Source organism: Rhodamnia argentea, chromosome 1 (assembly GCF_020921035.1).
Source record: "Rhodamnia argentea isolate NSW1041297 chromosome 1, ASM2092103v1, whole genome shotgun sequence".
Taxonomy (NCBI): Eukaryota; Viridiplantae; Streptophyta; class Magnoliopsida; order Myrtales; family Myrtaceae; genus Rhodamnia; species Rhodamnia argentea.
This window is the reverse complement of record NC_063150.1, coordinates 5,950,368-5,966,869: the sequence shown is the minus strand read 5'-3', so window position 1 is coordinate 5,966,869 and position 16,502 is coordinate 5,950,368. Positions and strand designations below refer to the sequence as shown.

Sequence of the window (16,502 nt, the reverse complement as noted above, 5' to 3'; positions counted from 1 at the left end):
CCTTAAGATGGACTCATTCGAAATGCATTTCCCTCGACTGATCGCGAGCGTCGTATGTATCCCTTCGGCTGAAGTCGTCGGTCCATATGTCAATAAGTAAAGAGAAATGCGCTTGTATTTAACACGAGGAATACTTCAAGAATTTATGGAGTGCTCAATGAATTTAGCAACAGGATTCAGCTCTTTGATGAACAAGCACAAGAATTCTTGTGCAAAAGAGGTTGCAGTTCAACAATAGTATGAGAAGCTCAAAATGCAATACAAATGAACAGAATCCGAGCAGATAATGAGTTCTGAACCAACAAATCTATGTCCTGAGAAACAACAATGCAATGAATCTAGTACACTTGACAGATGAAGCAACCCTGGAGATTCAATATTCACAAACCAGGATTAATAGCTCTTGTAAATCACTTTTCCACTTGATCAATGCTACAAAACAGAGGGCCTCGCACAAGCCATCAGCCTGAGAAGTCAGAGACATTTCTTCTGCCACACAAGAAGATTCCAAGGCCCTCATTCTGCGCAGGGTCGGTTTGACATATGCTTAAATCTCCAAAAATAGGAAACATAAAATATTGTCATGGCGAATAACAGAGAGCAAAAGACGCTGCAACTGCAATCATGAGCAAAACAAGATGCAAGTGAAAAATTCCACAACCGCCCATATACAACTTCCTCAGCAACATAGACTGATCCTTACAAATTCAGGAAAAGCATGTCTTTCAAATTAAATTGCCAGAATAAGAACCAATAGTCATAAATTCAGAGCTGCAGTGCTCATCAAGATTGGTAATGATCCCGAATAATATGTGTTTCCTCAATAAACCATGGGACGACCTTATTCAGCTCCGACAGCATTATTCCAAGGAACTGAGAATGAAGATCAAGAACCACAACTGATCCAACATACCCTATTCATCCATCATCAACAGAAATGCAAGTCCAAGTGAATTTCCCACAGCAAAGTATGAGAGACACAAGTTTTCAGTAGGACTTGAACCTGAGAAGTGAAGCTGGTAAAGGAACATCTAACTTTAATCTGGACAACCGTTCAATGCGAATGATCACGTAAAACTCTGCATGCAGAAAGCAATATTTCGTAATTCGTCCAGAACCAAAGGAACATGTTTCACCAGTCAACCACTACACAACGAAACTGGCACAATTAGGATATTGCGGTCCATTTCCTGATATGGACCAAATGAGCTGCCCTTGCTTACAGTATTCTTCTGCCTCTCCTCAAGGCAAAAGCCCGAAACAACTTTTCCTTTCCTTTTTCTCTGGATGGAAAAACCAGCATTTATAAGTAATGAATTGCAACAAATCCTTAGAGAAAGAACTTCTCTTGTAAGGATTTCCAATTTCCTGGTGACTTAAATTGAGACGATAGAGAGGAACTTCTAATGCCATGTAGACTGAACATTAGGTACAGCCGACCAAAGAAAAGTAAAAGGGAGACAAAAGGACGGTATATGCCATAAAGCTAATACGAAAAGCTGATCCATTTGAGAAAATTTATACCAAATAATTGAAGTTTCTATTAGATACACAGAAATGCTATGTGTATTTCTATTGATAACTCATCTAGAATAACTGGAGCCTCATGGGACAGCAGCAGGAAAATCAAAAGTTGGCTATTCAGAAGGAAGCTGTCTCTGTGATTTTATACATGCGAGCAAACTCCAAGCATAACAGACGGTCCCTCTCATCACCCCAGCCTCCCCAACCCTTGAACCCGGCCTTATAACCTGGTTGATGCTTATGGACATGCACACTCCACTCAGATTTGATATTTGCGACCTTATCTTCATCGTTTACTTCAATGTTCACAACCCCATTATCGACACAAGCAGTTTGCTCGCCCTGGCCTTGATGTAACCCACACTTCCCGAAGTGAACCGCACTAGTCCTAGGTCCTCGCAATGAATACACTGGAGCCCCGAAGGAGGGATAAACTGTAGTCCACATTGTAATGTCCCAGTTGTAATCATCGAAGTAGCAGAAATCTTTAGCCTTTTCATGGATTTTTCTCCATACAGTTAGGTTGAAGGAGTAACCTACATTACCCATCCTCTCGGCGATCAAACTCTCCCAACCTTCTCCCCTCGACTTGACATCAGAAGGTGCTAAGTTTGCAGCATAGCAATCGGGACATTTCTTAGACTTCAGTGAAGTGAGGATCTGCAAGTTGCGGTATGCATTCGGAAAAATAAAATGGTCCTCTTCTATGAAAAGAATATGGCCAGAATGCCCCCGAGTCTCCTTTAATCCATCCCACACCGTGTTCATCATCCACCACCAATGATGCTTCAGTGAGACAACTTTTGGCGCTCGGTGATTTCCATACTGATCCGGATTTCCTTCACAATGCTTCTTCGCTGCATCATCCTTGCCCTTACAGTCGTTAGGTGATACACCGGGGAAGCTACTGGGAAAAATGTGAGGCGAATAAGGAGAGAAGATCTGTTTCACTTGGCAAAATCTTATACCTTCCACAATCTTGTTCATCTCGTCAAAGTACCCATCATGACTAACTATCAGCAGAGTCTCACCTATACCTTTTACTTGTGATAAGCTCTTCACGACTACTTGGAGGTACTGAGGCCGATTATGAACGTACAACACTACAGTTATGTGATCCTTTGCCAGAGTGGGATATAGATCTCTGTTTCTAGCAGGCAACCAGTTGCGCATTTCCAATTGAATTGACAGTTCATTTTGCTTAGGGAGGTTGAGATTCCCCCTCAAACGAGAATGACTATACTTATGATTCGTATCATCAGCAGGCTCCATAGCGATGTTTGAAACCGGATATGCTCTTAGGCAAAAAAGCACAACAGAGACAAACATGAGCGTAAATACAACTACAAACACGAATCGGCGACGACCCGCCTCTTTGGTGCGGGGTTTCTTGCAAGCGGCCATCAATTTGTGGACTAACCGAAAATCAAACACCTCGAGGGACAGCTAAAATACAATAACCATGGTTTCGATCTGTAACCCGAAGCACTAAATCTCCAAGTCTACAAGTCAAACTCGTATGCCGGTGATCAGATAAGCAAGAGCCAAAAGAATTGCATCTAACCACTAAATAGCACACTGAAATAGCAATTGGGTTAAGCACCAGAACCTCCCAAAACGATCTTGAACTCAAGATTGGGGCATCCGCAGCCGCCCCAAGAACTCAAACCCGAGCCTTCTGTCCTTGGGTTGACATGAGCTAAAGAAAGACGGCTTTTTGGAGCTCAAATCAGCGAGGACCAGCCAAGAGAGCAGAAAAAGCTCGCGCGAGAAGAGATCAAAGAGGAAAAGGGTAGTTCAGTTTGAGCGAGCCAGATCAAAAAGTTCAAATCTTTGAGATGAAGCGAGCTTGTCCAACAGTTGACCGACTTGAAAGACACGGGCCAACGTGAGAGAAGATTAGAAGGGAAGTCCCCGCACTCTGTGTCAAGAGCAGGCGTTGAACGAGGAAAGGTTTGGCGCACAGAAGGGGTTAGTACAAGTCTTCGATTTTTGCTTCAATTGACGGAAACTTCTAGGCAGAGAGAGAGAGATATCCAACTGTAATTTGTTCCTACTTCCAGGACTACCGGGTCCTTCCATGGTCTCGTAATTGCTTTTCCATGGCTGCAAATTTTCTGTTTCTTACGTGGTAGGGGTGAGCAAAAAGACCGCTCGGATCGGGACTGTCCGGACTGGATCGAGATCGATGGTCCGATTCTCGATTTTAGGGGGATCCGGTCCAATTCCCAGGTTCTAAAATTAGAACCGGTGACCGGGCGGTCCGGTTCTCAATTCCAAGTTCTAAGATCGGGCTAGTTTTTTTTAAAAATTTTTTTTTTAAAAAGCAAACCTAACATTTACTTGTTGTTTAGGTTTAGATCCTTTAGGGTTTCTTTGCTTCACTTCAGCGTAGCGCTGTAGACATTTTTTCTTACCTCTCCACTATCCAATCTTCACTTCTCTCTCTACACAGACGAGTCCTAAGTCATCCCATCGTTTGTCTCGCCTCGGACTTCATTGGCACCGTCTGCAACCAAGTTGTTGGTGGATGAGTTCGATCTGGAGCCGCCAATTGAAGAGGCCTTGATTCCACCGAACTCGTGGTACATCGACTCTTATTTCTTCGATCTCGAGCTCGATCGTGTCTTCTATCAAAGTGTACCTCCACTTTTTAGAATCGCAGACCCGAAACCTTTGGAGCCGGACAGGACCGACGGTCCGGTCCGGTCCGATTCTCGATTCAGAGGGAGGCCGGTCTGGTCCGTGATTCCGAAAAGTGAGAAACGGACCGAACCGGGAACCGCTCACCCCTATTACGTGTCCCATCACTTTTGATATAATTTTATATGATTTTTTTATTTGGTCTACTCCTTTATTTTGTTTATTCTTTTTTTCCTTGTGGGTCCCGCTTTCCTCCTCCTCCTCCTTCCGTTCCATGCCAATTGCGGAATCACAACTCGAAGGTTTTTTTTTTTTTTTTAACAAGAGCATCTATTCATCAAGACGACTTATTATCGCAGCATATATTCTCAATGGCACCCCTATTCGATTCACGCAATGACTAGAGAGGGGTTGAGAAGGTCATCTTGCCACTTCCTAGAGCCAAACGTTATCAGACGGTAGCTAGTTGCGATACGATAGCCTAGGCTGAAGACGATGGTATCAACCAATCAAAAGGCCAAGACCAAGACCAAGACCGAATCACTTAAAATAGTTGCGATGGCGTTTGCTCAACATCAAATTGAAGGAAACAGAGCAAGCTGAGTCCTCGAAACAAACACGGAAGTGCGCCTCTCTCGAGCGATTCGGACTATTGATATGTGCCCGTCAAACTTCACTGCATGACCAAATCATCACATGCACGCACAAGCATGTCACCCTCGCACCTCCCGTGGAAAACCACCTCAATAGCCTCAAAAGCGAGCCGGATAAAGTAGCTTCCTCAAATTGGCTACCAAACGATGCCGTCGTGACGATGTATTAGGAGCGAGACATATGTCAATAACAATTTTTATTTTTTTTTATGTTTGTGAGGAATTGCTTCTAACTAGAACCCACACTAGGAGAAGGTTTTTTTGTGCCAAACTCCACTCCTAACTCTTTTGGCACAACTTGGGTCACTCGCGACGTAGCTCCTAACCCTAGCTCAAGTTTTTGGGTGTCAAATAGCTTCATCGGCGAAAGTGTGGAGGAAGACCAGATTGACATCATAGATAATAAACAAGAACGCCAAGGTTCTTGGAAGGAGTGTGAGGCATAGAGAGGGTATGTCGTGCAAGAGAGATAACAGAGAGACAAGTGGGAGACGTGGGAAGGAGGAAGAAGAAGAAGAAAAGGAGAAAAGAGGGGGACCCACAAGGAAAAAAAGAAAAACGAAATAAAAGAGTTGACAAAAAAAAAGGAAATAATTTAAAATTGTACCATAAGTGGTGGGGCACACAAATGATATGATGGTCAAAATGCACTCAAAAAGAAGTGTCAAAGTCATAAGGGGAGTGAAAAAAGCGCGAGTTTAAAAGAATCAAGAAGAACAAATTTCTAGATCTAGGCCACGATCATCTAGACAAAATAGAAAAATGGAAAAGAGAGTGCCACACATTAGAATCTAGATAGAGTCCCCACTAAATCATAGTCTACTAGTTAAATGCTCGTGGAACTCAGGAGGAACTTTTGACATTTTGCTGGAACTATTCCCAGCAAGACCAGAACAGCTACCTCCACACGCCCATCCCATTGCCCTTTCTAGCTGTCCTTCTGCAGCAACGGAAGTTCTTTCAACTGCTTGCGGGCCCACAATTGACCGAGCTATTCAGGATGCAGCAGATTGCATTACTTCCAACGGTCTTTGCCTGTTGATATTTAGTATAATTTTGTCGCAGGTTGTCACCACTGAATAGCTATTTATGCAATGTGACCCGGATATCGTGTGAGGGCGTCAATAGAATGTCATGCATCCATTCCATCTGAACAAATATATAAGCACTCCTTTACGTTCTCTTTGAGCTCATGCACCCTGCCCTTTTATTTTCCAGATAAAGAAGGTAACTTTCTTCCCAGAACCACCAAACTTCCAGACTTTTTCACATAGCGCTTGCCCATAACTTACACAATCTGCTAAATTAGGAGCCCTGATGCCTGCCTTCAAAGCCGAAGTACCAACTGTACAGAAATTTGTCTAGTGATTCTAATTCGTGGAAGGGATTGACTATAATGTGGACGAGAGTGCTTTGCTTCTTAAAGCATGCAAGCCTATTTCTTCTTCAGCATTCATTAAAGACTGAAAATGATGTCGACATGAACTCAAGAGACTTTCAACATCTGTCTCTCTTAATGAGAGAAAAAGTACGTTTGTCCCTCTGGTTCCAGGACTGGTGGAGCTGGTCCAGTTGTGCCCTACAACATTCTTCCTGAGATGCTAATTCTTCAGCCTCTTCCCAGGAGAGATGATCCCCACACTTAAGAGATTCTTCTTCCACAGCCAACGGCCGCTCAGTGATGAGGCTACCTTTACAAAGTAATCCTGTTATCGTTCAATGATAGTTCCCTGCTCCATTTCAACTTCCAATAGCTGCTCGAATGCAGTGTCAATAGTGCCACGAACTTGTGAGACCGATCCAAATACATCTGCAAACTCTAAATTGAATGTAACAGCATTCCTGATCTTGTCGAGTAAAACAACAACAGACAATTGATCAACCAAGTTTTTACTGGAAACAACATCGCTTTTGAAAATGGATGCCCAGTTTTCTTCAGAAAAAAAATTCCCGACTTTCCATGCTGTTGTCACCGCAAGGAACATCCCAGTCAGCAAAAATTGTAGTCGCCTATAAGTGTTCGTATATGTAGAATAACGTTGATCGACAAATCTGAAACCAAATGCAAATGAGTAATCTGAACGTAGAGGAATGATCCGAGCCCAACGAAATGACGTTGTGTCCTTAAGACAAATTTGTCCCCTCAATCGGTACCCAAGGGTCTTGGACAATTGCCTCCCAGGATAAAACGGATCGCCTTTCCTTTAAAGCGATACTTCTTCAGAGGAAACCTTCGAACGCACTTCGTAGAATAATCGCATAAATGATGAATAATGAAGTAAAAATGGTAGTAGTTTTTTCATGTGACGGTCAATGCTTTATTTATAGACAATGATGCGAAGAGTCACGAACTAAAGGTTGAGAACGAAGAGTTACTAATCCGAACAGTTCTCTTTCAAACGAATGAAGAGTTACGAAACCGAATGGACATTTTCCAATAAAATGAAGAGTCACGAAATCAAATAGACACCTTTCAAAAGAATGAAGAGTCACGAAATCGAATAGACATCTTCCAAAAGAACATGTTTGTTCAAAGAAAAAAATCAGACAAACATGTTTGTTTGGATTTTGCTCCATCCTTCACTTCTCATTTATCTTCTTATGGGATTTGGAGACCAAAGTCCCAACAAAAATGCCGTAAATCATTCAGAAATTCACTAACCATCAAGCATTTCTCTACTAGCTCTTCGAGTTCACCAAACAAAGATGAGGATTCATCCAGAGACCTGCTTCCATTCCCTTTCCATTGTGATCAGCCATGTCAAGAACCCGTTTGTCCCATCATCATAAATAGATACAACAGCTTCAACAGAGAGAAGGCCTTCTCTTTTTTGTCTGCTAATTGGCTATGATACCTCGCCTTGTTTGTGTCCCCATACTCAGATTGGCCAGGATAAACCAGTGATTTTAAATGATCTTTCTCTTCTACATTGGCAGATTGTATGTACTTCATGAAACTAGAGAGAAGACGGTCCTTAGCTTTAGATTCAGCCTCAGAGCCAACAGAGTTCACTAGCTCAGCGCACTCATCTCCAACTTTCCCTATCTCCAAGGCATATTAACCGTTGTTTGGACAGCAGGTCATCATAAGCATGTTTGACCGACTCACGAGAATCGTTTAGTGGCTTAGATATCAATTAAGCACCCTGTCTACGGGCAATGGAAATGATATCAGATGTAAGAACACCTAATCTTAACTCAAAAATTAGAGCCCACCTATACACCATGTTGGTCGTAAGGTAATTTAGAGGAAGAATCATCTACAAGGCTAGAGAGTAAACTTGCATTGCAGTGAGAGATGATGACACACCATGATCTAACTCAGCTACGAGCTTTGAGAGTTCCCTATCTATATCAGTGCATTGCACTTGTGTCAGCTCTGGAACAACAGTAAGTGGAACCCAAGCCACTTGGACTGCTGATGAAAGGACAAATGATCAAGGTAAAATCCCTATATTGTCTTATACATTTTTGAATGCAAGCCAACTGTTTGCCTTAGCGCACTTAGGTTAAGGTAGGTGCTACTAATTTTATGGTTCTGGGTATAATATGTCTGTGTTTTGTAGATTGAGGAATGTCATGAAGTAAGGGTTAGATATGCTGAGAACGAAGCCAAGACTAGATAGGTATACACTGTGTTCCACCTTTCTGCCACATTTTTTCTCTTGCTTTCAAGCATATGATGTCCTTCCATGACTGAATTTTTGCAACATTCTTTGCAGGAATATCTTATTTGGCGTGCACACCAAAAAATTGAAGAACTCAAGCAAAGTCGAGCCCTTGCGATGGTGGAAATATGTATTCATATGGATAACAAGGAGCGAGAAGTGGAAAAGAAATTGATGGAAGCAGAGTCTCGTCTCCTAAACTATCCTGTCACTGTCATTTTATGCACAGCTGCTCTTTTCTTCGCCTTTTAACAGTTTTTTCAAGTAATAAGCAGCTTTTTCTTGTGGACCAACGAATGTGGAATTCAGCTGGAAATGGCCAGAAATCACACATCAGTCGATTGGCATCCTCTTAGAAATCCCTCGGTCGATTCAAAATGCCTTTCCTACTTTCGGGGTGCTTAATGAAGCTTTTCTTAACAGAGTAATCTATGACTTTGCAGTTGATTTACATGCAAAGATTGCTTCAGTAATTTGAGGAGATGAATGGTATTGGCCACCACCCAGATCAGACTCTTTGGCGGAGCTTCAAGCTGCATTTTGTGTGGGATTGAAGCCTTGTTCTGCACAAGATCGATGGAATCTAGTTGTAAGGAAAGGAGAGTTAGAACACCTCGATTCTTGGTTGTGATGTTTCATTGTTGATTCCTAATGAATGTTTTTTTTCTGGTTTTTCGTCTTTGAATAGTTAAGATTTCAAATATATGGTTGGCAGCCGTGAATCGATCTCCTCAAATCTTCTGGAAAAATATGAATCTCCTTTGTAAAGGCTTGGATTCTAGTGGAATTGACACTATATAAATGGAATCTCATCATCCATAAAAAAGAAAATAGGGGTACGGAATAACCATATTGGATGAGTCAGATGGACATTACTCAGCAGAATATGGAGGAGGTACATACGGCAGAAGAGTCTAGTTCTAGCAAGAAAGTAAAAAAAAATCTTGGTCCCATCAGGAAAACTTGAACTAGGACTCCCTTGACTAGCGCATTCCAGCAAAAACAAATAACTCATAAATCATGGACTAACCAAAGATTCGGCAAGTAGTTATTTCCCTTATCATTCTCCTTTTCTCAGATTTAAATGTTCAAAAAATTTCCTTTTATGTACTTTCCACCACTGAAATCTCATCCAACTTAAGTTGGCTGTCATCAATAATAGAATCAAATTTAGAGGAGATCTGTAGTGACAGATCCTGGTGTATATACAACATATGGACATCATAAAATGCTTGGGACACCCATTTTTACCAGAAGTATCACCGTACACGCCGAAGTTCAATCTGGTCCTTTTGAAGGCAGCCCAAGCTCTGATGGAGGATTCGACATGCACCCACATATAACAGGTTAAGGCATGCGGTGTGATCCGGATTGGCCTTCCGATACGTAAGTCGGTAACTGCAAAGAGTGGGAGGAATAGACTCAGTATTTGGAGGACAGAACTGGCTTATGCGTGCCTGGGCATGAATAGCCTGTATTTACAGGTGACTTACCTTTTAAATGCGTTTACAGGCGTTGCCCTGACCTGTCAGATGGGTCAGGGCTACAGTTAGGCCACTGTAGTGGACCGATATGCACCCGGCTTTTTGGGTGGTGGTTAGACTACCACCCCCTCCAGTGGGATCAACTCAAGACTTAGGGATTCAACTGGTGCCACGCCAACGGGGTCATCCTGATGCATCCCACCCGGTTAGTCCTGCAATCGGTAACCGTGGGGCGCTGGCTCCGTTCCCATCAGGCGACCAAGGACACATGTCGATAGCTCATTGGTCGCATCAAATCCGTCATACAAGTACGCTATAGAATTAGGAGTCCCGCAATCAAACCAAGTCTCATTATCTTGCTCTATCGTGTGAAGAACTGATATATGCCACTTAAGAAAAATCCGGATGGAAGAACTTTAAATTTAGTTAGATAGACTAAACAATCTGGAAAGTTCACAGACATTGGCCATTCAAAATGAGCTAACCACTTTGTATCTGGTTTCAACTTATTTGAACATCCCTTTAAAGATTAGTTATAAGTCCTAGTACAAAGCATTAGCATGTGATGAGTCAGGATCATGCTCTCTTACAGGAGAGGCAGAGCAAAAAAAGAAAACTTCAGCATGCCTATAAAGTTCCTTCATTGAACCATATAAGAAGGGAAAAAAATGCTGCACTTTCTTATGCAGTACATTCAGGCCGACATCATCAATATCTCAAGGGAACAGCGGTTAAATACTGCCGTGCACGTTCACGCTATGCCTTATGCTTGATCTTACTGACAACAGAGAGGAGCTTAGCAACTGACAAAGGCTTCTCATGATATACATCAAGACCCGCTTCGAAGAATTCTTGTTTTTCTTTCGAGGATGAGTGAGATGAAACGCCTGCAATGGTGCTCCTAATGCCCATGTCTCGCAGTTTCTTTGTTGCCTGTCAAAAAACAAAACATTAATTTCCGATGGCTTTTTCCTTGCTTCAAGCTTAGGTTTTCTCTAGCTCTTAGTTAGACCATAGGAAAGTCAATAGTACCTCTATGCCATTCATGACAGGCATGTCCCTATCCATGAGAATGAGGTCAAATTTCTTGCCAGATAGGTGGATGTCAACCGCCTGTTTCCCGTTCACGACGACATCGTTCTCGATTCCAAGGATGTTCAGGAGCTTGTGGTGAATCATTTGGCTAACCGTGTCGTCATCGACCACAAGTGCAGTGACCTCGCACTTTGGGCTAGAGACACCATGCAATTGACTTGTCGGCATTCTCTTTCTATGAATGCTGTACTGGACCTCAGGATTAACTCTATGTCTGCAGTGGTTGTAATGACTAATGAGTTCTTCATATCAAACAAAAGGGAGGCCTATAAAAAGGGCTGTGTGTGAGGTCGGTTGAGATTAATTAGTGAGGAAGAGAACCAGATATGATGAAATCACTTGGATTTTTCATGAAATCCATGAATCGTATCTTTTCCATTTCTGGGTTATACTCATTAATAAGCAGCTTTTTCTTGTTGAGCAACGAATGTCGAATTCAGCTAGAAATGGACAGAAATCGCGCTTGAGTTGATTGGCATCCTCTTAGAAATTCCTCTTTCTATGAACTCATCGATTCGACATTCCGTTCCCACTTTTATGAAAGGAAACGTACACCGAGTTGTCCTTCAGAGGCTACTTTTTAATAGACCTATAGAAATGTCTGCATGTGCAGGGCATCGTTTTTCAAATACATACATGATATGTTACCTTTCAAAGAAATAAATGATCGGATTTTGTCATATAGACAGAAAAAGTGTCATCTGTCTTTGCAGTTTTCCTTTTTGCCCTGCCGCATCATATTAGTCTAGGTTTGTAGGTTCATTAAGATATTCCTCCACTTGCTTTCTTTCAATCCCGATAAATTCCTCAAGATTTTGGTGCTTCTGTATTGTTTGGAAACAAGTATCAGAAACCACATGTAAAATTGGAAAAAAAAATCCCAAGAGATCCGAAAATAGTTAGATTATATGAGATCCATAAGAATGTAATCCCCTATGACTGCATTAGTGAATGTCGAAAGATGTTAACTCCGCTGCTCGGAAATACAAATGTTTACATGAAATAATTTCACTCTTAAACTAAATTACAGCATCGCTGCGTCGTGTAGCAGTTGCAAAGTTACCATCCATAAAGCTCATACCAAAGCAAATCAAATTTTTGGATTTTTACGTTGAGAGGTCAACCTTAAAATGAAGACACAATGAACTAAAGACATTTGAAATGCAACATTTATGTCTAGTCTGGCATCTTTCATATCCTGGAATTTATTATAGAAGCAGGTGCAGAGAGTGCATGTTTAACAGAAGAAGGATATGATTCTTGAAAGAATATCTTTCTTTCTCTGGATGAAGAATGATAAAAGGAAATGCCATTTCATGAATGCATTTTGGAAATATTTTCTTCATTCAACACATATGAAATGAACAGCCTATTGTTAAGATTTTTCATCTGACATGAATAGATTCTCTAGTAGATTTAGTTTCCACTAAATTTTTGAACTGCATAGACAGCCTAATTATAGGCTAAAATTTTCCAAGAGTCAGCCGCCATTCTTATACTTAATTCTCAAATTGCAGAGAAAAGGATTTACTTAAACACCGACAAAACAAAAATCTAGCTTAAATATTGCATTTATTCAGGCGAAAGTAATCAGCATCGACGAAAAACGAAAGAAACAGTTTTAAGTAATCAGCCTTTTCGAAGCATCTTCTAATGATTTTTTATTAGGAAAAATAATCCAAAATTTTCTGCTTTGGAATGTTAGGAAGGGTATTGTGGTTGCACTTAAAACGGCTTTTCACTTATCACCTATCAGACATGCAATCAGATATGTTCTGAGTTATAATTGGCTTAGTCCCAGTAATATTAGCAATACACTGAGTTACAGTAACTTCTCCATATTTCAGATATAACCACGAGGCATTAATCTCAGGGGTTGCTTTCTGATGGAAACTTGCATTTCGGGTTCAAAATCGTAGAATTGGACAATACATTTGGCTCCTAGAGACATATAATGCGCATCTGAAGGTTTCTGATCGGAAAGAGAGAAGACATGTTGGTACATTATCTCACATCATTCCTTACATGTCATATATGAAGTATGAAACTGAATCTTATATGTACAGCATGCAAAGAGTACAAGGTCAGTCCTATTTCCTAGAGTTGTGAAAGTTGACGGGGAGTTATTTCAAGTAAATTTGCAATGAGGCGTTCAACTGTTCTAGTACTCATACTGGTTACACGGGATGAAAGAAATCTTTTCCTTGCGCACAGGACATGCAGGAACATTGAGCTCTAAAAGGGTCATCCGGCGCTTCATAATGTCACTTCCTGACCAAACAGGGTGTGGTATGTCGAGTTTTGACAAAATGGGTACTCTAGTTTTGCAGGAAGTCGCATGAAAAGATGTGTAATGCCTGCTTGAAGTTAATAAGAACACAGCTGTTCGAGTCCAACTTAAGCACACTCGGCAAACGAAAGGTGAGTCTGTAGGCACCAACTTCGCGGGTGAATTAACAGAAAGCCGTGTTTGGAATGGCAATATAAAGTTGGAACCAGATATAAATGGAGAGTTGTGAAAAGGGGAATCCTTACTTCTTAAACTGACATGAACACTGATGCATAAGGGTGTTGTAACTATATCGATGCTTATTCCCGAGACTGACTCTTATTACGTAACTTCAGAGACACTGAGGGGGACAGTGGAGCCCCAGAATTGCTCATCAGACACCCATTAATGGTTCAGCTGGCTGTCAATCTAAGCCAGGATCGCAGCCAAAGTTTGTAGGTGCAGCGGCCTCTTGATGCAGCTGTTGACTCCCGCATTCATTACTTCTTTGAAGTTAATACTCCTCAGAACATAGGAGAACTTTGAGCTCATTGTCCTGTACCATTATACTGTTCAATCTTCCATCAGAAAGAGGAAAAAGAAAAAGAAAAAAAATCATCGCACGCTTCTTTTGCTATTACAGTGCTTGACCAACCAGAAGGTCACATGTTTAGTTTCAACAGAAAGGAAAACTTGTCTAACAACGAGTGTCTGATGAACAATTTTCACAAAGAGATGTCATCGTTCTTTGTCGAGTTTTCAGGAAATTGCAAGAAAAGATCCATAATGCCTACAAGAACTTGGCAAAATTGTAGCTGTTGCTGTCCAACTTAAGTGCAATTTGTGGATGAATTGTTACTGCAAAGCTTTAATATCCCTAGCATTTGATTGAGTCAAGATCATGCTCTCTTAGCAGGAGAGAGAGCAAAGAAGAAAGCTTCAGCAAGACTCATAAAGAGGAAAAATATGCTACATTTTCTCATGCTGAACACTCTATCTAACAACAGCAGCATCTCAAAGGAACAATGACTGGTCAGTAATGCCATGAAGTTTCACGCCTTGGACTTGATCTTGCTGACAACAGAGAGGAGCTTAGCAGCTGTCAAAGGCTTCTCGTGACAGTCATCAAGACCTGCTTCAAAGAATTCTTGCCTCTCTTCTGATATTGAGTGAGAAGAAACACCAGCGATCGTGCTCCTAACGCCCATATCTCGCAGCTTCTTCGTCGCCTGTTAAAAGTCGAAAGTAAAAATCTCCCAAAAAATTAATGGCTCTTGCTTCGAACTTTGGCTTTATTGCGCTCTTAGTCATAGGAAAGTTGACAGTACCTCTATGCCATTTAAGACAGGCATGTCCCTGTCCATGAGAATGAGGTCGAATTTCTTTCCCGAGTAGGGGATTTCAATGGCCTCTTTCCTGTTTCCAACAACATGGTTCTTGATTCCAAAAAAGTTCAGGAGCTGGTGGTGAATTATTTGGCTCACCTTGTGGTCGTCAACCACTAGCGCAGTGACCTCACCATTCAAGAAGACTCCAAGAAATTGACTTTTCGGCATTCCCTTTCTATGTACCTATGTACTGGAATTTCTTCTCTCTTCTCGGCTTCAGACCACTTGATATGTGCTATAGTGGTTGTAATGGACTAGAGAGTTTGTCACTGCCAAACTAATGGGAATCCTATATAAAGGCCTCCGTGTGGAGGGTTGAAATTAAAGTGAGGAAGAGAACCAAACATCATGAAATGACTTGGATTGTGTTCGACATTTATGAAATCCACGAATTGCATAGTTTCCACTTCTGGGTAATACTCATTAAGAAGCGGTTTTTTCGAGCCAAAATGAATGTTGACTTCAGCCAGAAATGGACAGAAATCACACTTCAGCTGATGCATTCAATCGGGCACTAGCATCCTCTTGGATCCTCTCTTTCTAAGAACTCGTTGATTTGACAGTGATCTTCCTATATGGAAACAGACATCAACCAAGTTGTTCTTTCAGAGGCAACTTCATGATATACCTTTCGAAAGCATTACATAGGCGGCATGTCATATTCAAACACATACTCGATCTGTTACCTTTCAAAGAAAAGCATGATAAATATAGGCAGAAAAAAGAGTCATCTTTCTATTCAGATTTCTATGCCTCACTACATCCACCCATTCTTGTAAGTTCAATACATTTCTTGCTTCCGTTCGATCCCGAAAGCTAAATGTAAAAATGAAGAACATTTCTGAGGGTCTGAGGATAATTAGGTGGAAAAAGTCTACAAGATGTAATCTTTAATAATTGCATAAGTGAATGCTCAATTGATGTTAACTCTACTGCACCGAGATAGAACATTTTAGTTAGCCTAAGTTCACAGTCGACCCAAATTACGGCATCACTGCGTCAAGTAGCCGTTCCTCAAATACCATTCATAAAGCTTTTATGAAGCCAAATCAAAGTTATGCATGATCTCATATGTGAGGTCAACCTTTAAGAGCATGAGCCAAAATTAGGAAAGAAGTGACTAAAATAAGACACGATGAATTCAAGACCATTGAAATTTCAAACTTTTGATTTAAGTCACTCAGGTTTCAAATTAACCCTGTAATGTAATTTTAGAACCAAGGGCGGGGAACTTATGTGTCAGGCTAAGAGAAGGAAAATGTGACCTCTGAAGAATGTCTTCTAGATGCGTTGTCCTCATTCAATACATAAGAATTTAACAATCAGTGTAGAGAGATCGACCTTGTATGAATGGATTGTCTGTTAGATTTAGCTTCCGCTAAATTTATGGTCTGGATAGACAGGCTAATTATGTGCCAAAATTTCCGAGAATTAGCCTCCATTTTTATTTAATACACAGATTTGGAAGAAAGGGTTACTTAATCACTAATGAAACAAATACCAGTATGTCTACAACAAGAGCCTCATAATGCATTGTCAAAAACTAAGGAAGACAACTTAGCTTGAATTATGAAATAGTTCAGGTGAAAGTCCACCATGGTCCAAAGAAAGAAAGAAACAGGTTGAGATGGAACAATGTTTCATTACGAAAAAGAATATGGCATTTCTTCCTTGAAATGTTAAGTGGTAATCATACACGAACGAGAAGGGTTCTGAATCGTAGTTGGCTTAGTCCACAATCATCAGCAATTCACTGAGTTTAGACAATGACTTCCCCA

The 16,502-nt window shown here is 41.1% G+C and overlaps 3 protein-coding genes across 3 annotated transcripts; all 3 read right to left on the bottom strand.

Annotated features, from left to right (window-relative positions):
• Positions 1-467: 467 nt before the first annotated feature.
• On the bottom strand, positions 468-3,611 carry LOC115754556 (alpha-1,6-mannosyl-glycoprotein 2-beta-N-acetylglucosaminyltransferase). Its single transcript, XM_030693611.2, has one exon. The coding sequence runs from the start codon at positions 2,926-2,928 to the stop codon at positions 1,642-1,644; it is 1,287 nt and encodes a 428-aa protein (XP_030549471.1). The 5' UTR covers positions 2,929-3,611; the 3' UTR covers positions 468-1,641.
• Positions 3,612-10,615: 7,004 nt separating this feature from the next.
• Positions 10,616-11,238, bottom strand: LOC115754585 (two-component response regulator 24-like). Its single transcript, XM_030693654.2, has 2 exons — positions 11,005-11,238; positions 10,616-10,905 (listed from the first exon to the last, which is right to left on the bottom strand). The coding sequence occupies exons 1-2, from the start codon at positions 11,233-11,235 to the stop codon at positions 10,729-10,731; spliced, it is 408 nt and encodes a 135-aa protein (XP_030549514.1). The 5' UTR covers positions 11,236-11,238; the 3' UTR covers positions 10,616-10,728.
• Positions 11,239-14,361: 3,123 nt separating this feature from the next.
• LOC115754560 (two-component response regulator 24-like) lies at positions 14,362-14,892 on the bottom strand. Its single transcript, XM_030693614.2, has 2 exons — positions 14,665-14,892; positions 14,362-14,565 (listed from the first exon to the last, which is right to left on the bottom strand). Exons 1-2 carry the CDS (start codon positions 14,890-14,892, stop codon positions 14,389-14,391), a joined length of 405 nt encoding a protein of 134 aa, XP_030549474.1. The 3' UTR covers positions 14,362-14,388.
• Positions 14,893-16,502: the final 1,610 nt, after the last annotated feature.

Excerpts from the sequence above, each read along its gene's own strand:
- LOC115754585 (XM_030693654.2), bottom strand. The coding sequence starts at position 11,235 with ATGCCGACAAGTCAATTGCATGGTGTCTCTAGCCCAAAGTGCGAGGTC. Across the intron at positions 10,906-11,004 it reads CTGTCATGAATGGCATAGAG|GCAACAAAGAAACTGCGAGA; the intron begins GTACTATTGACT and ends GTTTTTTGACAG.
- LOC115754556 (XM_030693611.2), bottom strand. The coding sequence starts at position 2,928 with ATGGCCGCTTGCAAGAAACCCCGCACCAAAGAGGCGGGTCGTCGCCGA.
- LOC115754560 (XM_030693614.2), bottom strand. The coding sequence starts at position 14,892 with ATGCCGAAAAGTCAATTTCTTGGAGTCTTCTTGAATGGTGAGGTCACT. Across the intron at positions 14,566-14,664 it reads CTGTCTTAAATGGCATAGAG|GCGACGAAGAAGCTGCGAGA; the intron begins GTACTGTCAACT and ends GACTTTTAACAG.